A 21458-nucleotide genomic window follows, 5' to 3' on the forward strand; every position below is an offset into this window, starting at 1 on the left:
TCTTCCCTCTCAACTGGATTATTCTCCTCAGACCACCAATATTCTCTTCTTTCTCCTAAAACAAAAGAATTATTTCACTATTTTAAAGAAGCCCTCACTTGACCCCTAGGTCTCTCTCTAGCTATGGCTCCATGTCTTTCCTACTTCTATTCTAAAGAGTTTGTTTTAGAGGCTGCTTTTATTTTAAAGATCAAACTTGCAACTGTATTCCTTTAATAGTACTATGATAACTAGCACCTATTAAATGTTAATTATGTACCAGCCACCAGGCTAAATATGTATATTGTCTCATGGAAGTCATCACAACATGTCTGTCGTCCCCCTGACCTCTCTTGGGGTCTTCTCTGCTACTTACTGCCCCCGCCCTCACTTCGCTCCAAGCCACCCTCAGCCTCCTAACATTTTTGGACTGTCTCAGGTATGTTTCCACCTCAGGGCCTTCGCATTTGTTTTTCCCTCTGCTTGTTCTGCTCTTCCTCCAGATATCCTCCTGGCTCTCTCTCTCAAAAAAAAAAAAAAAAAATCAGTCCAGATACATTGTGCAAACCTAACAATTGTCAAAGTGTCCCCAAGACCTTTCCAGAGGTCCATGAGGTCAACACTCTTTTCATAATTTTCCTAAAATGTATACATGTTTTTAATATTCTGCATTGCACTCATGAAACACTGCAAATATAGTTTTTAAAAACCTAGATGTAGAACAATTTTATTAGAGATATGAAGTGGAGAACCACCGAGAAACATCAGATTTTTCTTTCTAGATCAGCTAAAAACATACCACTCAATCCCCTCTTATCAATAGCACCTGAATAAATAAATAACAATAGCAGATAACCTGACATGCTACAATACTTGAAAGTACTTCAGCAGACGCCCAGTTTAACAGGAGTACTGTCTGAAGTACATGCCATTTATTCAATCTTCAAAAATAGTTTGGATTTTACGCCTGGATTTAGCCATAACTAAAACTGCCTTACTTAAATCCCCTCCAGAACTGCCGTCATGAAGTTGCCGTTTAGATCGTGTCCGGACCTTACAAGGGGAGACATTGTAAGGACACCTCTAGCATTTGTGTTATGATGTAGGGGAGTGTCTACCTCACCCCTTAGTAACCCCCCTGCGAAGACTGGCAGAACACAACACATTCTTTGGGATCTAGGAAAACTGTTTTTCCTGCTAAAATCTAGAGGGCTTTTTCACCACTGACAATAACATTTTGTAAGTGATCTTGTTGCTCTGGCTGCCATGAAGCTTGGGGCCAAACTTACAACTTATCTTTATTATATTTATAAAATATAATTATATATATATATATATATATTACATAAACATACAACATATCTTTATATATTATATAATATACATAATATATTATATATTATAGTGTTATAAAATTATATGTTGTATTGTGCATGTTAGGTATTGTGTAAAATATATATAAAATATTACTGTATTATACATTGTATATTATTATATTATACTATATTTTATAAAGAGAAAGAGAGAGCAGAGTCTCTGCTCTATAGACTAACCCACTAAGCTTCCTTCTGGTCCTACACTCCTAGCGACATTTTACCCAAGCTTGATACACAGTATTGAATGTAAACCACTTCGAATATTTTCAGAGATGTGGGGAAATGATAGTATAAAATAAACCAGGCAGAGAAACAGGAAAGAGGAGGCATTCCAGGTAGATGGAATAACTCATGCAAAGACTTGGAGGCGTGACCTCCAAGAGAGGGGTTTGGCGTGACTGCCCACAGGACAGCAGTGGCCAGGACTGGAGACCACGGTACTGACTCTGCCTGGTACGCTCTGACACCAGATATCTGCATGGCTCATGTCACTTCATTCAGATCCCTGTTCAAATATTACCTCATCAAAGACAGTCTTTCCTGGACCAATTCACTCAAAATACTTTACACACACTCATCTGTACACACACAGCTATATCACTCCCTCTCCCTTTACCCTGTTTTATTTTCCTTAATTATGCTTATGAACATGATATATATTTCCTTACATGTTTATTAACTTCTCCCTCAATAGACTACGAGCTCTAGTAAGCAGGCTTTTTTATGTGATTTTGCCATTCCAGCAACTACAACAGTACTCAATAAATAATGATTAAATGAATAGAAAGGCAGTTTAGCATTAAATTGAGAAAGACCTAGGAAGCAACGTTAAGAAATTTAGACTTTATCCCACCAGTAATGGGTAATGACTAAGAGTTGATGCAAAATGTATTGTGATCATACTTCTCTTTTATAAAGATAGCTCTGGCAGAGGAGTAGTAGAGAATGGACCAGAGAGGAAATCCATGACAAAAATCCAAATGCTAAATTATAAAGGTTAAGAGAAGGTTGGGGAAACAGCAATAGAAATGGGAAGGAAGGAATGAACTCACCACAGATACAAGCAGTAGAGAAAGGGATGGCAGTATATGTCATAATAGTTAAATCAGGCATCCAGCAGGTCGCCTGATGGCTGGGTGACCTTGGGCAAGTTATTTCTCTAAACCTTGGTTTCCTTGTTTCTAAAATGGGGATAATATTTGTACCTCCCTACTTAGTTTTATTATGAGGATTAAAGGAGATAATCTATGAAAATACACAATTGACCAAACTTGGTGACTGCTAACTGAGCTCCATGAGGCAAGGGACTGTATCTGCTTTATACACCACTGTTTCCCCAAGCCCCAGCACTCGGCCTAGCCATAGCAGGCATTGAACGCATATTTGCTAAAAGCAAATGAATGAATGAATATTATCAGCAAGACAAAAAATCAGAGTTAGCTACAAGGCAAATCCTTCCTATAAAAATAACGGAGCAAAATGTGGCCAGGGAGGTGGGGAGCTTGTGTATTTAAATCTGTTTGTGAAAATATTGAGGCTGAGATGGTTACAGGACCCACCACAGGAAATGTCTAGTAGGCAAAGGGTCCAGATCTCAGGAGAGAGCACAGGCTGGAGAAAGATGGGGGCAGCTGGTAGTCAAAGCCTAACCTAATAGATCAGATCAACCAAGGAAAAGCAAAGAGAGTGAGGATCCTAGGAAACACACACATTCAGCATTAGCAAAAGGAATTAAGGAGGGAGGCTGAGAGGCAGTAAAAGCTAATGAGAAAGACAAGAGGGATTAAACCTTGAAAGCAAAAGGGGAAGAAGGCGTGAGAAAAAAAATGGTCAACAGTGTCAAAACTGCAAGAAACACAGCTGAGTGAAAACTAAAAAGAGACCACTGCATGTAAGCAATTAGATCATTAGTGACCTTTGCAAAACAGGTTTCCATGAAGTGGCTGGGGCAAAAGCCAGATTGTGGAGCTGAGGAAGAGCTGAGGAAGGGGAGAAAGGGAAGGTGTAAAGATCAGTCCAGGATAAAAGCAGACTTGGCCATGGATGCACCTAAAAGCCTACCTGGCCAATGATCTCCACTACCACCTCCAAGTGGTCGTTTGTTCTTAGTAAAGTATTTTTTCCTAAGACATTTGTAGCATATCTTACTCTAGAAACAAGGTTGGCCCTCATGAAAGTCATCGAGGGAGCCCATCTTCACTGCTCTGGCAGTATGGGGTTTTTTTTGGGGGGGGGGTTTGCTGTTACGCGGGCCTCTCACTGTTGTGGCCTCTCCCGTTGCGGAGCACAGGCTCCGGACGCGCAGGCTCAGTGGCCATGGCTCACGGGCCCAGCCGCTCCGCGGCATGTGGGATCTTCCCAGGCTGGGGCACAAACCCGTGTCCCCTGCATCGGCAGGCGGACTCTCAACCACTGCGCCACCAGGGAAGCCCAACAGTATGGGTTTTCGTATGTCCAAAGGGCCCCGCACGGTAGCAAAGACAGTTTTCCAAATTACAAAATAACGGTCTGTGAAAATATATAGTTTTATCAAGTCCTTTAAATAGCCAACAAAGGACAGTGGTCTGTGTAGCCTACTGATTACAGTATTTAGAAGGCACATGTATCAGGAATAACTGCGTTATCAGGATTTTATACCAGTTTTGGAAAAGAATTATAATCATCAGGGATACAAAAGCATCCTGTGTATCTCCTTAATCCTCATCACTACCCTTTGAGGTCAGAACCACTATCCCTATCTTGCAAATAAGAAATCTGAGGTTCAGAGAAATGAAGTGTATTGATTAAGAGTATGCTAACTGTTGTAGCAAACAATACCCAAATCTCTGGGGCTTAACACAGTAAAGGTCCATTTCCCTTTTGTGTCACGATCCAATTTGGCCAATGAGGCTTGGGGGCAGGATCACAGAGGCTCTGCTCTATGAGTCAGGGATCCAAGCTCCTTCCACGGGATAATTGACATCCGTCTGGCACGTGAGAGAAGGGACAAAGCATGGAGAGTCCCACAAACGGCTTCAGAGGCCAAGTGACAAACATCCTGCCCACTCATATTCCAGCGGCCCAAACTCAGTTTACACAGCCCCACCTATCTGCAGGCGGGAAATGAAGTCTAAAAGCAGGCCAGAAGGACAGGGGAAACCCAGACACTGAGAAGCACAGCCTTCTCTGCCACGTTAAATAACATGGTGAAGGTCACCTAATTGCACATGGAAGAGCTGAGAAGCAAACCCGACACTACCTAACTGCCCCGAGGGACCCTGCTGTCCAATGGAGTTCCTCCTTGCATTGCCCTGAACCCACTCCTAATTTTAGCATTTCTCCAAAGGACAACAACAACAGATGGTTATAGTTTGTGTTTGTATTTTTTTCATCTGTCTTTTATTGTCTGTCCTGCAATTCTCCTTTACAAATCAGTGGTTTTAGTCATCTGAGGGGCATACACATGGACACAAAATTTGGGGAGCCCTCTGAAGCCCATCCAGACTATGGAATGCATGAACCCCAAGCAAGGAACTCTACACTACCTTACTGTTAACTTACTTCCAGCTTTCCACCTGCTTCCCCTCCACTCCCATCCCCCCACCCCACTTCAGCCCCACGGACCTCCTCGTTGTAGCTTGTTTCTCCATCTTTGCAGCCGCTGTTCCTTCTGCCTGACTTCTTTCCCCCCAGAGGTCTGCGTAGCTCATTTCCTCAAGGTCATTGCTCGGATGTCACCTTCTCAGGAAGACCTTCCCCTTCCTATCCCACCCCCGCTCCCGTTCATGCTTTTTTTCTCTATAGCCCTTCTCACCTTCTAATATACTATGCATTTTACATATTTATAAGTTATAAATTCTCCCTGCATTAAAATGTGAGCCCCATGAGGGCAGGGGTTTTCATCTATTTTGGTTTTGTTTACTGCTCTATCCCTGGCACCTGTGACAGTACTTGGACACCATAAATATCTTTTTGAATGAATTGAGGGGCAACAAAGGAGTAGAAAAGACAAGGGGCACACAGGTAGATGCGTGATGTTGAAAATGTTCTCTTGCCAAACCTGGTTCACAGGTGTTTATTTTACCACTATGCTTCACAAACCACGGAGATAGTATATATTCATATATACATATAATATTATAACATAATTTTAAAGTACTATATGAGTTTGTACAAATAATCCCACTCAAAACAGTGTGCCTGTTCAGGTATACACCCTGGAACCTTTTCTTATCTAAATAAAAGAGTCAGATGGAGAAAATCGGGCCCTCAAAATGTCATTTTCATTCCTTAGCCATTTATTTAAAAATAAATTTTACTCATATTTTGTCCTCAACTATGCCTTAATAGGCCAATGGAAAAGTACTTTATATAATTCTTTTTAGCGCTATACCATGACCTTTTAAAAATAGCATCTTACCTTATAAAAGTGAAACTAACAGTTTTCTTTGAAAATTTATTTGAAGTGTTAGATACCTATAAGCATTTCTTCTAAATTAGTCCTTCTAAAGACACTTTCAAAGCGATTCCATGATTTGCCCAACAGTAATTAAAAGTAATATAAATTTCAGCTGAAATTTTGTATTCCACAATTCACTTTTCAAACATATCCTCTTTAACGTCTCACTAAAAACAGAGGTTTCGATTGCAAAAAGGCATTAGGATACCTAAAACATTGGTCACAGATACATTCACAGATTAAACAAACGAATAAAGGGCCGGGCAGGAAGGAGGAGGGAGGGGAAGGGGGAGGAGAGGGGAATTTAGGGGAGAGGAGAAGAGGCAGGAGAGGTAGGGAGACACCCGCACACATCCATACTTGTACACTGTAGATGTCAAGTTTCAAAACCCAAGAAGCTTACGGGACTTAAAAGAAGACATTTGGAAGCCATCCACTGTTTCGAAGTCCTGCTTTTGAGTTCCAACCCTGCCACTTACTCGGCAGATGTTCAAACTTGGTCTCAGTTTTATCAGTTGTAAAATTCAGATGGTCTTAAGCAACTGTTCAATGAGATCATGTATATAAAACTGCTCTGTAAACAATAAAATGCTAAGGAGAAAGGTATCTTCAAATTTCTGACATAAATGCCCCAAGCTTTATTTAAAAAAGCTTTATTATACTAAATTATAATCTGAGGGTTTGAGAAAGTCCTGGTATTCAAACCGCACAGTGGGAAGGTTAGAGATTCCAGCTCCACACGTGATAAAGTTAATCATATTTCCTTGGTGTAAAACAAAAGGCTTAGATAACTAATAATGACCTACTGTATAGCACAGGGAACTATACTCAGTACTCTGTGATGACCTATATGGGAAAAGAACCTAAAAAAGAGTGGACATATGTATACATTTACTTTGCTGTACAGCAGAAACTAACACAACATTGTAAATCAACTATACTCCAATAAAAATTAAAAATGAAAACAAGAGGCTAACAACTCTTCCCAATACCCCTCTAACAAAAAGCGGGGGGAGAGGGGGAGGCAGGGAGGGGAATTATTGCCATATATGTTCATTTGAAAAAAGTAAGTGACAATCTAAAGTAGAAACAATGTACACTGAATCTTAAATTAAGGCCATTATCAACAATGGCTATTGACCATCTTAAGCCACTTAACCAAATCAAAAATACAAATGTGTTTCAAATAACTAAATATTCACAGAAAAAAATACTCCATACCCAACAAAATCAAACTAATTTGCCAAGGGAAAATGTAATGGGCATGGACATATAATGAACGTTATGGTCTTTTTCAAAGGTCTATTTTTAGACATGAAACAAACTCTCTTTAATTAAAACCTTTGCTGTATACGTATTTCCTGAGCAAGTAAAGCCTAACAAATCCAATATGAGTGAAACGCTGTACCCTGGAAACAGTAAGGAGCCCCGAGTCATTTACAATAGTAGTTTCATATAACCTTCCATCACTCTCACCACAATAGCAAACATGCAACCTTAAACTAACTGAAAGCTTTCTAAATTTAGATACCTTCAAATAATGCATCTTAAGTTATATGCAAAGGTTTAGTAAATTAGTTATTACTTCTCTTATCTTTAATAATGGGATATCAGGTTTAACTTATAATCAAAATGGAAAGAAAGCTGTTATACCATATATTAGTGTACCAAGACTCAGAGTTTCCAGTCTATATTTAGTTCACATTAAAATGGAAGCAAAGACGCAAACCAAGCTAAAAATAAAATGTTCTACAAAGATGAGATTTTTAAATGGATTGAAATCTAGCTATTTTTGGTCCCCTAAACGCTGATTGCATTTCACAGCACCTTAACTTTGTAGTGCTTTGCAAACCGTTTTCCATCACCTAGGACAGGGATCAAAAAACTACAGCCCACAAGACAAATCCATGGGCCATATACTTCTGGCACCTGATAGTATAGAGTCCACAAGTTAAGAAGGTTTCTACATGTTTCAATGGCTTTTTTAACACATAAAAATATTATGAACTCAAATGTTAACATCCTTAAATAAAGTTTTATTGGAACAAATGTAGTCACATTTTACCACATATAGACATATACCACACATATACCACATTACAGCTGCATATAGATACTTAAGTATTATCTATAGCTGCTTTTATACTACAACAGTAGAGTTGAGTAATTCCAACACAGACTGCGGCCCACAAAGCTTAAAATATTTACTACCGGGCCCTTTATAGAAAAAGTTAGCTGATTTCTGCCTAGATGAATGTTAATTATTCTAATTCAAGATATCTTGCTGCTCATCACCTATCAAAATGTAAAAATTCCTACTTGCCTTTTACATCATGTTGAGTTTCTGAACAATAAACCTGTTAATATTACTTTATTTCTTGACAATCTTCTGGCCTTGTTTCTGTTTCCCGTCCTATTTGGATCATTACCCAATCCAATGTTTCCATGCAGAACTGTGGCTAAAAGTCTTAAATAGTATTTTCGAATCTATTCGGTTTCTGTTTTAAATACCGGATATGAATCAGCATGACCCACTAATGGGCTGCCACCTACAACCTGAAAAACATTGAGCGAGTCTTCCCTAATCTACTCTATCAAAGGTTTATGGTGAAAAATAATGTTTTAATTGCACAAATTGTATCTCATAAAGCAGTGAAAAATACAAATCAATATTTCCATATTGATTATGCCTTACCATAAAGATATAAGAGTTTATCTATACATCCTTCGTGTTGAAGTAAAACCAAGGTACCAACTGAAGAACGTGGTGGTTATTCTTTTAATGGGCTGAAAGAGATGTCCTAATCCAGATACAATGTTGCAAAGTTCTGAATATCCTTCCAGTGTTTAGGTATGCTTTACCTAAATTTAGAGACTCATTTATGGACATTAAAATTAACTGTAAGAAGACATAAATGTCAAAAAAATAATAAATGCGAGCATAATAAACCAAATTAGGAAATATTTTTGACACGTGAAGCTTCAAGACCTTAGCCAAGATGAGCCAGTGTGAAAAAAAGTCATTGAGATGGCTCCCACTTGTTTACACTGTTTGGCTTATGACGGTTGAACAATCCTAGTCTATAAGCCTGACCAATGTTCCTCCAGCCATTCGCTGCAAAATGAAAGACTACAGTATTCATGGGCCAACAAAAAGCAAACCGACTGTCCCTCACACTCATGTTCAAAACCAAGCTGGTCTGAGGTTGTATCAGTGCTGTTTCAGAATGTCTCACTCCCAGCAAACACCTGTGAAATTCTCTACAATAGTAAATCTGAATGCAAAATCAAGCTTCTCCTTGAAACAAGACTAAGAATTTGGGGATAACAGCCAAGGGTAAAGAGAGAGGAAGAGATTTGATGAGTTACAGCTCCCTTTGGCTTCCCCACATCAGCACTATTTAAACTTTTGTATATAAGTGATTTTTTTTCCTTTGTGGAAATCGAGGCACCCATAAAATTATCTAGCGTTTAGCACCTGGGTAGCTAGATGAGACTACCTGACATTCCATTTAGCTAATACAGCGAAAGGAAAAAAGTGAAAAACGGAGAAAGAGAAAAATAGTAGAGATGCCAGCAAGGCAACGAAACAGGAGGAAAAAACGGGAAATGAAAACGGGAACAAAGAGCATACAATGTGAGGATGTGACAAGGGTACTAAAGTGTACATGAGCATTTTATTAAACCACACTAATTTAAAAGGCATGCCAGTCTTATTTATTCTTTATTTAAGAAGTACATCGTGGGCTTCCCTGGTGGCGCAGCGGTTGAGAGTCCGCCTGCCGATGCAGGGGACACGGGTTCGTGCCCCGGTCCGGGAAGATCCCACATGCCACGGAGCGGCTGGGCCCGTGAGCCATGGCCGCTGAGCCTGCGCGTCCCGAGCCTGTGCTCTGTAGCGAGAGAGGCCACAACGGTGAGAGGGCCGCGTACCGGAGAAAAAAAAAAGTACATCGTATCCACTGTAAAAAAGCTGAGATTAGTGTTGTCTTAAAATAGCCCATATTTCCTTTCATAGAGAGCTGGTTAATTAAATGATGACAATAACATGCAGGTTAAACCGTATGAAATTTCCCATATTGGACCATTTTTTTCCAGCTTTATGGAGGTATAACAGACAAGTAAAATTGTATATACTTAAAGTACACAATGTGATGATTTGATAGACATATACATTGTGGAATGATTACCACAATTAAGTTAATTAATATATCTATCACCTCACAGCTAAGAGAGTGTGTGTGTGTGTGTGTGTGTGTGTGTGTGTGTGGTGGGAATACTTTGCTATTCTCTTAGCACATTTCAAGTACACAATACAGTATTATTAACTACAGTCACTATGCTGTACATTAAATCCGCAGAACATATTCATCTTATAATTGAAAGTGTGTACTTCTCCCCATTTTCCCCACCTCCCAGCCCTACTCTCTACCATTTTGACATACTGACGGAGCAACTTCTCTTAGCTCAACCTAATATAATGGAATACTTTGCCATCATTAGAAAGAATGAGGTAGTCGTAGTCAAGCATTACAGAAATGATCTCCATGTTTCAAACAAACGAGATGTAGAATGTGTAGAGAATGTTCTCATTAGTATTTTTTTTTTTTTTTTTTGCGGTACGCGGGCCTCTCACCGCTGTGGCCTCTCCCATTGCGGAGCACAGGCTCCGGACACACAGGCCCAGCAGCCATGGCTCACGGGCCCAGCCGCTCCGCGGTATGTGGGATCCTCCCGGACCGGGGCACGAACCCATGTCCCCTGCATCAGTAGGCGGACTCTCAACCACTGCGCCACCAGGGAAGCCCTCATTAGTATTTTTTAAACACTACATATTTATATACACACACACACACACATATATATTCTTGTATGTGCATAGAAATTTTCTGGAAACACACCAAGAAAATGTCAACAATTGCCTCTCAGACAGAGACTATGTGGTCTAACGTGGGTGGGAGATTACTTTTCACTGGATACCCTACCATCACCAAATATCCTCTCACCCTGTCTGAATGTCTTACTATATGCACACATTACTTTTTCAACTAAGAAAAGTCTGGATACTTTCCAAATGCCACAATTAACTTAAGGTTCTTCACTAACACTCAAATTATTTAAAACATTAACCAGCATTCACAACAAGGAACACTTCACTTCAAATAAGGTAATTACTTAAGTTAGTGGCTGTTTTTCACTCCAAACCTAAACTAGACACCAAACAGCTTTATGATCCTAAGGATCTTAAAGAACACTAAAATAAGTACTGAATTTTAACAATAATACCCATACATATGAAGCATTATATGTATGTATGTAAAATATACACAGTCATTCATTTAAGAAACACTTACGACCTCTATGTGCAACTCACTCTGCTGTAGGCCCTTTGTATGTCTGTACATAAGTGCTTTCCAAAGAGAGCGCATATATGTGCAGACATATGTAAGCACATGGATATGTGCATGTAAATACGTGTGCGTGTGCCACAAACACCACCCCAGGCTGCTACATAACCAGGGCAGAAGATACCATTGGTAATCACAACTTGTGAGACCTAGTGGTCCCTTGGTTTATCTTCGGGATATACAAGCTCCTGCTGTCTTAAATATGACTAAGCCTTGGGCTAGTCTCAGAGCCTCCTTCTCCTCCAGGCTCCTCCATCTCACACACCTGTGGAAGGGATCAAGAGTGTCTGTCCCTTACTAAAGATCTTTTCCCTTAACTCTCATCTGGATCATAACTGAAGACTGGAAACCAACAGTTAAATTTAGCAGTTCCCATTCTATGAATTCTGCCCACTGCCCTGCCCTCATCCCTCAGAATCAGTACCTGTGATAAGAGATGTAACTGATGAAATCTGTAGCAGAGATGAACAGTCTGGATTGGGGGGTTGGGACAGGCAGGGAGGACAAGGCCCACCAGTTTCAGCCAGTTTAGGCCCTGATTTCATGTGTCCATATATGATAATGTTGATGAACACGTATGCACTTGTATAAGCTAGTATAAAAGACAGAACTTCTGAAATTCAGTACATCTTTAGAAATTTAAGGAACATTTCATTTAATGATCACTAATTATCCCTAATCATGGCAAAACATTATGTGCTAAATATTTTTGTGAGAAAGTTAAGTGGAAAACCAAGAATGAACATGCTTTCTGAATTCACTCTGTCTCAATATAGATGCTTTACCCCAAACCATTGATAATATCAAATTTAAAGAGTATAATCGTAGCTATCATCATGAGTTCAAGAACCCTTCAAATTTTAGCGGTACTCCCAATAAATTTGTTGTTTGACTTTACTCAGTTCAAATTAGAGTTATCTCTAAATTTTCTTCCAAACAGTATAAATTTACTGGTCAGTCTTGATATAAGTATACATGGAATTTTTACCATTTCAGTTGAATGTATAAAAATACCATTTTGTTAAAACCTGCCATTTTGCCCATTATTAACACAGTTTGGGGAACTTTTTTTTTTAACTAAGATTTCAAATGTTAAAGGTACTCTCTGTTAGGAAAGTCCCTATTTTGTTTAGCCTTAATCTTCTAAAAATACATTAAACTCCATATCCTTAATTTATCAAAATTATATTAAATTAAAAATGTCACTGTTAAAAGGAGGTTACAAGATGTGCACTTAAAAATGAAGCATCTCTGACTCTTCCCTAAGTGCAGCTTGTTAACAGTTGTGTGTGTGCTTACACATATTTATTTTAGAAAATACGGAGGCAGGTGCAAACATGAATCCACAGACATATAATAAAAGTTCTATTTTCATATATGGGTCCATTAACCTTAGAAAACAAATTCTCATAAAAATAGGTATAGAATGAATTAACTTCTGCAAATGTATTCTTAAAGAGCACACAAATCCAATGATTTTATTGTTTCCCTTTTCAAATTCCTCGTTAAAGTCCCCCCGTGATAACTGACTCTCCGCGTGATGATTTCTACAGTATGATGAAAATTAGAGTGTATAAATAATCCTTCAGTCAGTCGTAAGCATTTGCTATATATACATATAAAATAAAATTAAAACTCTCAACTTTGAGCCCTCACAGGTCAACAGTACCTGCTACATAAAGAGTAGCACAGCATGCTTATCTCCATGTGACACAAAGCGGTTACTTTTCATTATTAAAAATAACCATGGGTGTGTCGATAAGATAAGAACACTGCACTTAGCGGGAACCTAGTACTCGAGGTCTGTTGTTTGTGCCGCGTAGGGTGCGGTTACCCGCGAGCATCATTTACCAAAGGGCAGCAAAGGGGCACAAGGACTGTCAGGTGTCACCTCCCCATCCACCCTCTTAGAGTGGGCCAGGGAGAGGCAGGCTGCTGCCCACGGGAAGGGAAGGTGGTGAAGTTCACTGCAGCTCTGGCTGGTCAGCCTGCACTTCGCTCCCTGCGCAACGCACACACTCTACCGAACCACTGCACGGCAGGTAGGACCAAAAATGAAACACTCCTTTTTAGACCCCTGAGTGGGAACTCTAAACAGCGCTTCCGCTTTTTCCCACGCTCCCTGGTTCCTTTCTCCTCCGCCCCTGCCCACCCATCTCCCCCGGAACCCACCCTGGAGGCCCCAGCGCGCCGGCCGGGAATCCCTTCCTGCGGCGCGCCGTCCGGCTCCCCAGGCCCCGCCTCCGGGCCCAGGCTCCGCCCTCACCTCGGCTCCACACATTCCCGGGATCGCCCTGCGCCCCAGGCGCCCACTCTCTTCTTCCTCGCCCAGCCGCCTCCCGCCTTCCACGCTCCCCTTGGGCCCGCCTCACCTTGGTCCGGATCTGCCCCGAAGTGGACACTTTGCGGATCAGTTTCTGGGGTCCCTCTTGCTCCGCTTCGCTGTCGGACGAATCCTCTCCGGGCCCGGCCGAGGCAGTGGCGGGGGCGACCGCGGCGCCGGCCGCGGCGGCCGCTCCTCCCGCGGCGCCCGGAGGGTGGTGCTGGCCGCCGGCCCCCGCCATCCTCTCCGACTCCTGCGGGGACACAGCACCGCCCTGCGGGGGCGGCGGCGGTGGTCAGTAGGTGTGCTCTGCTCGAGCCGGGCCCGGAGCCCCGCGCCCAGGCGCCGCCGCCATCTTCCCCTCCCCCAGCCGGCCCCGCGGGGGAAGGGTCGCCGGGGACCAGACGCCTCCCGCGGCCGGGACCCTCCAGGATCCCGCGCTCCGCTCCCGCCTGAGTGGCGACCGCGGTGGGGCGCAGGGCACACGGACCCAGGCCCGTTGGGACGCCAGCGCACCCAGCCTCGGGATGTTACAGGGTTCCTGACCCGGAATACAACCGGCGCGGGCAGAGAGGATGGGAGCGACAGAGGGATTGGGACAACCTCCCACTTCCCCTAGGGTCTGGGGTCCCCAGGACGGACGGGAGGGCGGGGGAGAAGCGAAGCCTCCGCAGCCCATCCCCGCAGGTCCGGCAGTGGCGATGCTCCCTCCCTCGGTTCCCGGGCAGCAGGGGCAAAAACGGCCCCGGGAGTAGAAAGGGAACCTAGCTTCCTCCCGGCTCCCCTGGGTGCTCCCGCCACCTCCTGGACCCAGAATCTCTCCAGAGACACTTGGGCCTCGCCGCACAGTTCCCGCGAGTAAAAGTCCCCTCCGGCCCCGAGTTGGATGGGCGCTGCCCCCCCGTCTCTCTCCGGACCCCGGAGCCCTTCTCGGCTGACCCGTACCTCTCCCGCCTCCGCCTAGGGGTTCGGGTCCTTTCAGCTCTCCCGACTGTGGCCTTTAGTTTCTGGCCCACCCCCACTCCCATCCGGCGCACACGGAAGAGAAGAGCATTTTCCGGGAGGTTCCACTCGGCTCTGCGAACTTTTGGTTCAGAAAGAGCGATCCCTTTGGCTAACAGGAAACTGGCCAGGGCGTGGAGAGCGCGCAGAGACGAGCAAGTACCCGCAGCCCGAGACGACAGAATGCAAAATAAATATCTAAGCTGAAGCGCTAACCGAGACTGCCTGGAAGAAAACAACGTGTGAACACCAGTGCCCGAGCACGAAAACTGGAAGTCCTGGGAGAGCCACTCCCTAACCCGGACTAGAGCCGGAGGAAATGGGATCAACAGGCGGCAGGCACCGCTCACAGCTCGTCCCCCGCGAGCGGGTTGAGCGGACACTTGGGAATAGCAGCCTCGCGGTGCGTTGTGCACGCCCCGTGCCAAAGAACCCTTGTAGGTGTGGGAGGGCTTCCGGGAGAAGAGACTAAAATGACAGATTCCTCTTGTCGTCCACAGAGAATTCCAAACTGCTGTTAGCTACATTTTTAAGTAGGGCAAAAAGTCCCTGCCAGACTATGCAGTCTCTTCACACTTCAGGAAAGCATTCAGTCTCTTTAGCGTGTTCGTGCCCTTCAGGATTCATGCGAATTTTTTCAACTGACATGACCTTTGAGGGTCCTCCAGACTAAGGGAGGGATGTTTTAGTTTGGGGTTTTTTGTTGTTGTTGTTTGTTTGTTTTTAGTTTCAGTCTTACTCTCAATAATTTGCTCTGACAGAACCAACAGTTCTAAGAGATTTTAAGAAGCAATATGCAATCCTAACACTACTGTCTATCCACACGGTAGATTAAATTGACTGAAATGTAAATGTGCTGATTAGTTTGAATGTGCCAAGACAGGAGATTGCTGCCAGGTAATACTAATTGATAAAGGCTACTTCTCCGGCCTCAGTTGTCTTCTTTAGGAAGGGAAGGAGGTGGCAAAATAAACTTTAAGAGCCCTTATGGCTCTGTAAAAATGCAATTCTATATCTACAAAGAACGTACTGCTGAGAAGGGAATTCTTTAAGAGAAAAAAATAATCAAAATAATGGCCTTTATCCCAACCTAACTATTTCATCACTGATAAGTCCAATGGTCTGACAATGTAAATAAGAGCACCTAGTAAAGGGCCTTTTGAAAGAATAAACCTAGTTCAGACCTCTCTTTTAATGTAAAGAACCTGAGGCCCAAAGCCACAAGCGGGACCAAAGTCAAAATCATGTGTCTTATTCTAATGTTCTATTCACCTTACCACATCATACAACAAAAGTTAGTCAATTATAATAAGTTTCTGTTCACACTTTAGGCTTTAAAATTTTATATAAGTAACATTTTCCAGAAGCCAGGCAAAGAGTGATTAAAGGAACAGGCATTGTTTAATGTCCATGCCTATTCTGTGATCTTAAAAAGAAGACTGAATACACTTCTCACTCTGAGTCAAACACTGATCACTTAAAAATATTAAAATAGTTTCCTGTGCAAAAGCTGGGCAATTAATGCTTCAAAGTAAAGGTATTCATTACTTCATAAAAAAATAACCTCACAGTTATCCCTGCTCTTCAAAGACTCCTGTAACAAGTTCTAAAATTTAGTTGTGACTTTGAAAGCACAGCCAGTCTTAGCCTGCTCATGCTAAATAAATGATCCCTGCTCTACAATTTCCCTAGCACATACTCAGAGTGAGATACTATGTAAGCAAGTGAAGGAATGTTGCATCATTTCCCACAAAAGGCAGCTCGTGAAAAACCCTCTTTTCTTCAATCATCTCTTCTGAGGAACTGTTTCAAATAATCCCAGATTTAAAGTAGCCGACCCACTAGCAACTTCGCAGGTCTTATCTGTAAAATTTCTAGAATCAATATTTAAGCTGTATACTGTATACTTGCAATGCACTTCGCTTCCCTTAAAAATATAATAGCAATGTCAAGAGCTCAATATTTGCAACCATTTTAATGTACCTCAAAATAGCAACTAAAACAAATTTCAAATATGTGGCATATTACATTATTTCTTTAATTTACAAGATTTCCTTGAATTTTTCCTTACTTGGTGTTTTCAGATTTTCAAATAATTTCTTAGATGTGTCTTACATATTTATTATTATTACTTTGAAATCTTTGTTTGGAACACAACGTATCACACACTATTACAAACTTGGACATAAGCCACATAGACACTACATTCAAAAAGAAATGGAAATAGAAGCTACCACTAAACTAGGTTTAGGTTTCTACTTAATAGGGCTTTCTGCCCCATTTAAAAAAAAAAAGAACTATTATATTGAAGATGTATAAGTTAGAGCCAATTCTCATTCTGATACCAACTTTATGAATATTAACATATTAATATCTATAGAGATTTTTTGAATTACATTCTTATTGATCACTACTCATAACAAGAGGTTTAATATCCATTTGCAACTTTTAAATCTCATATGTTCTGTGGTTTTACACTAAATATTATATCAAACATAAAGAAGTCTACATTTATATTCTGAAGAACCCAAGTACATAGGCACTTTAAAAAGAGTTAGGGTCTAGGACTCAAGTTTCTAATCAATGGGAACCATGCAAAGAACACTGCAGGTTGAACAGGTACAGACCTGCTTTCATTCAAACTTTAAAACTACTTCCGTAATACACTATCTATTCCACGTTTAGAATTTAACATTCAAAACTTCATTAAAATTTCCTTAGCTGTTACCTCAACGAAAAAGATTTCAAAATTAATTGTGATATCAATTCCATGTACATATGCTCATCACTGTACCTAAGGCAAAAACCTTTGGCCATCTAGACTTAATACATAAATATACTTGTAAACTCTCAGTTATGTTTTGGCCCTTTTTCCTTTGAAACGCTTCCCTTCCTAATTTTTCAGTAGTTGTGAATAGTTTCATCAGAGCCAACCAGATAAAAATAATTTGGAAATAAAAATAAATTTTAACAAGTAAAAGTTACTCTAGTATCCCTGCACTGTTTAAGAACTACTTCGTAAATACTCCCACACTCTTTTAAGTTCTGGCTAGAATTCTAACTATCCATTTTCCCCCAGGATATTATCTACAAGGAAGGGCTGCTTGGCTAAATATCTTCCTACCCACCTATTTCCAAAGTATTTTTTAATTAATTAGAAATGTAGGTAATGTCTCTGTTTCCACTGACTTCATTACATTCCAGACCTAGCATGAAAGAAAATACAGACACCTGAATGCTAACATTTATCTTCTTGTAGGCCCAGTGCCCTAGGTGGAGTAATGATAAGGCTAACAGTTTATTTAAATGCCCTCACTTAACTAAATAACTTCATTTCATCTCCATGTACAAAAAAGTCAGGATGGCCAGCAGCTGCCTCTCAGCTCCAGACATGGGTGCATTTCAAGTTAGACTTGCCGTTCTCTTTATTATTACTCAGCATCGATTCCTGATACTATTTTTACTCTTCTGTCAGAATAGTTCCGTGTAGAATCACATCATTTTGGGGTCCGGCAAAAAAGGATAAGGCAAGTAAATCCTTACATGTATGCTGGCATATACGGTAAGGGATAATGCAACAGGATCTGTGTGCTGTGACTACTGCCTGTTCAACACTGAATATTCCTTTTCATAAATGTAAATGAGTATACTTTTAAAGTATTAAAGTGGCCTATATTTGAATTAAAAAAACAGATTTTAAATGACAGCAAAATGGAGTCCAGAGCAAAGCAGATGTTCTTAACCCAAGGTCTTAGAGGGTCCACAGATTTGGTTTTGGGAACTCTGCGATTCCATTTAAATGTTATTAAATTTTTATATGTATGTTGCATGCGTACATTTTGGGGAGAAAAAGAGTCCATAGCTTTGATTAGATTCTTAAAGGGATCACTGATCCAAGAAAAGTTCAAGAATCCCTGATTTTGATGAAATTTGTTTTGAAAGGAAAACTGTCCTTCAACATACTTAGATTAAGCTGGTATTTCCCCACTTAGCCACACACATCTGAAATAATTAACATTTAAATACTCTATTTCCCCTAATTTACCCCTTCTTTTTTCTTGTATACACCACTTTTCAGTAATTTGGATAACTTTTCTAAGAAATTAAATGAGAATCCCCTTTATTAGTTCTTAGACTTTGTGTCAGACATAGCTGGCCACAGGGTTTCAAATAAAATCACTTTGTCAAAAGTATCATTTTATACCACAAATGAGATCTCTGAAGATTTCTTTTTTGGACTCTCTGAATGTAAACTATTAATCTGTATGAAACAAGACATTCTGTCTACTCAGAATGAACACTCTGTGAGGATTTAAGGATTTGTGCCTGTGCTGTGAGCTCCAACAGTCCTGGAACACAGTAGGTGCTGTATAAAATACCTGTTGAGTAAATAAAAAGGCTTTCAGTGTTTGAAGAAAATAAACCTAATTTTTTCAGGAGAATTCTGCAGCTGGACAAAGTGTCACAATTCATTCACATATTTCTGTTCGGGCTCTAGCTTCAAAGGCTAATAAAGGAACATTTTCATTTTCGTCATTATAAGTAAAGCAAAAATGAAAGTCTTCCTGTGTTTTTCTAGGCACAAAGTAGTTGAGGCATCAGCATCCTAAAGTAAAATACATATAACTGGGTATTTTTCATTGTGATTGGTGTTGGCTTAAAGTATGCAAGTTCAAAAAAGACTGCACATAGGAGAGTTTAAATGTAAAAAAGTTACAAAAGCAGGTCACTGAATTTAGTTCTCAGTGATCTTCGATTTAAACTCCAAAACTGAATGGTGTTTTTAGTTTCAAGAACAATTTAATCCCCAGGAATAACCACAATAGAAGAAATACGAGTAGATGGGCAACCTAACAACATGTTCAGATTTACAAAAGCAAAGACAGCTGCAGATACAGATGGATCAAAGTTGAAGGAGCTGGGAGTGTACATATTAGAAAAAAAAAAAAAAAAAGGATAACCAAGCCTAGCACCTGACCTAGAAGCTCTCAACAGGCAGGGGGCCAGCCTGAGCAGATAACGCGGAGTCCCTGGGAAAAGCGCATCCGAACATGTTGAACAAAATACTGATGAGGCCAGAAATTTCGGACGAGGCTTTTCAAATAGGTTCAAGAATTTCAACCAAGGCGCAGTAGCAAACATCGAGGCAGGACGTAGAGAGCCAAAATTCGATGCCAGGGAAAAGGCAGCCCACACAGGATTACAGAGCTCTAAGCGAGACGGGGGGTTCGGGGTAGAATCACTGGAGAGATGCGAGGTGATTCTGACTGAGTTGGAAGAAAGAAGTTGGAGTTTGAGGGACCAAATCCGAAGCCCCCCGGGCTCCTGAACCTTATGCTCGCACACAAAATGCACACGCACACGTTACTCTGGTCCCTAAAATTACCCGACCTCTGCGTTGTTTGGGCAGCGAAAATCCTCGTCGAAATCGAGGTCAGCTTCCCGCTTCATCCCTGGCAAACCCCCTTGACCCCGAGAAAAGCCCAGGGCTTTAGCGGCGAACACGAGGCGGAGGCGTGGTTCTGGGCTTCAAGCCGCGATCCGCCTAGCCAGCGCGTATCTCTAGGTACCTGCGCGCCCAGGTGACGGCCCAGGGCGCGGTCTCGGGAGGGAAAACCGGTTTCCTCCGAGCCATGCACGCGGACCCACAGAGTGGGTTTCTCCTTTCCCCCTCCCTACCCACCCGCCTCGCTCTAAAATCAAGTAAAAAGTTGAGAAGTCGATGAAGCACGGAAACGGTCCTCCGAGGGCCGTGGTCAGAGGATCGCCGGCGGCCCCTCGAGGAGAGTCTCGGCGCCGGACAAAGGCGCTCCGGGAGGCGCGCGAGGAGGAGCCCGGGCGGCGGAGGAAGCGCTGTCCCGGCTGGGAAGCAGCTGGGGACCTCATCCCGGGCCATTTCCTGAACGGAACCCGGCCCGGGCGGGGGGAGGAGGGGAACAGAGGAGAAGTGGGAGGGGGTGGGCGCGGGCGCTGTACCCACCGGTTCCTCCCAGGCCGGGCTGCGGGCGCCGGGCGCGGGGCGCACGTGCTGCGGCTCCATCGCGCCGGCCCGCGCCCGCCGGCCGCCCGAGCGCGCAGACCCGGGCCCCCGCCGCCGCCGCCGCCGCCGCCGGGGCCGCTGGATGCGCTTCCCTCGCCGCGGTCCTCACGGCCGCTGCCGCCGCCGCCCCGGCTCCCGCCCGGGGCCAGCCACCGGCCCTCCCGCCGTCTCCGGCTTCCGCCGCGCTGCGCTCTCCCGCCCCCGCGCCGGTCCCTTCCTCCACCTCCACCTCTTCCTCCTCCTCCTCGGTCCAGCTCCGAGCGGTCCGCTCCCCGCCGCCGCCGCCGCCGCCACCACCGCCACCACCACCGCCACCACCGCCACCGCCTCCCACGGCCGCAGAATCCGCCCCTCGCTCCTTCCTCCGCCCCCGGCTCCCTCCCCTTTTCCTCTCCGCTTCCCGCCCCTCCTCCCCGCCGCCCCCTCCTCCCAGCGGGCGGCCCGGGACGCACGTGACCCCCCTGTCAGGCCTTATAAGGCGCGGAACCGAAAGCGGCTGCCGGGTGGTCAGGGGCACCGGGCGGCAGTGAGGACAGCAGCGGCCTCCCCCGGGGGCCGACGCCGAGCCGCAGCCGGGCGCGCGGGGAGCGGCGGGGAAAGCCCGGGCTGGGCCGGCCGCTGCGCTGGCGACGGGAACGGCGGTGGCCGCGAGTCCCGGGAGACGCCTCCAGCACCCCTCTCCCCGAGTCTCCCTCTCCCGGTGCCTGCAGCCAGCGCCCGCCTCCCTCCAGACGCCGGCGGCCCGCGCTGCAGGCACCTCCCCTCCTCTGGGCGCTGAGGCTTGAACGAAATCACGCTGGACAGTAACCGACTTCGACAGAGCGAGGGAGATAACTGCATTCCACAGCCGCTGTTGAACCAGTTGCGCTAGGGATGGTTTATTCTTTGTGAC

At 43.4% G+C, this 21458-nt stretch overlaps 1 protein-coding gene across 6 annotated transcripts in view; it reads right to left on the minus strand.

Moving 5' to 3' along the window:
• Positions 1–20850, minus strand: part of DGKH (diacylglycerol kinase eta) — a 184094-nt gene extending 163244 nt beyond the window's left edge. For 3 of the 6 annotated variants that reach the window (XM_081215126.1, XM_081215125.1, XM_081215130.1), the window contains exons 1-2: positions 20507–20581; positions 13574–13798 (exon numbers count right to left, since the gene is read on the minus strand). In XM_081215126.1, the coding sequence (XP_081071252.1) occupies positions 13574–13798; positions 20507–20566 (285 nt within the window). In that variant the 5' untranslated portion in view covers positions 20567–20581. Of the gene's footprint in view, positions 1–13573; positions 13799–14469; positions 14888–20506; positions 20582–20789 lie in introns of those variants that run through there. The other 3 variants (XM_081215128.1, XM_081215129.1, XM_081215127.1) reach the window with 3 other exon arrangements.
• Between the last annotated feature and the right edge of the window lie 608 nt (positions 20851–21458).

The sequence above is a fragment of the Mesoplodon bidens genome (genome assembly GCF_964165515.1).
Source record: "Mesoplodon bidens genome assembly, chromosome: 17".
Lineage (NCBI taxonomy): Eukaryota > Metazoa > Chordata > Mammalia > Artiodactyla > Ziphiidae > Mesoplodon > Mesoplodon bidens.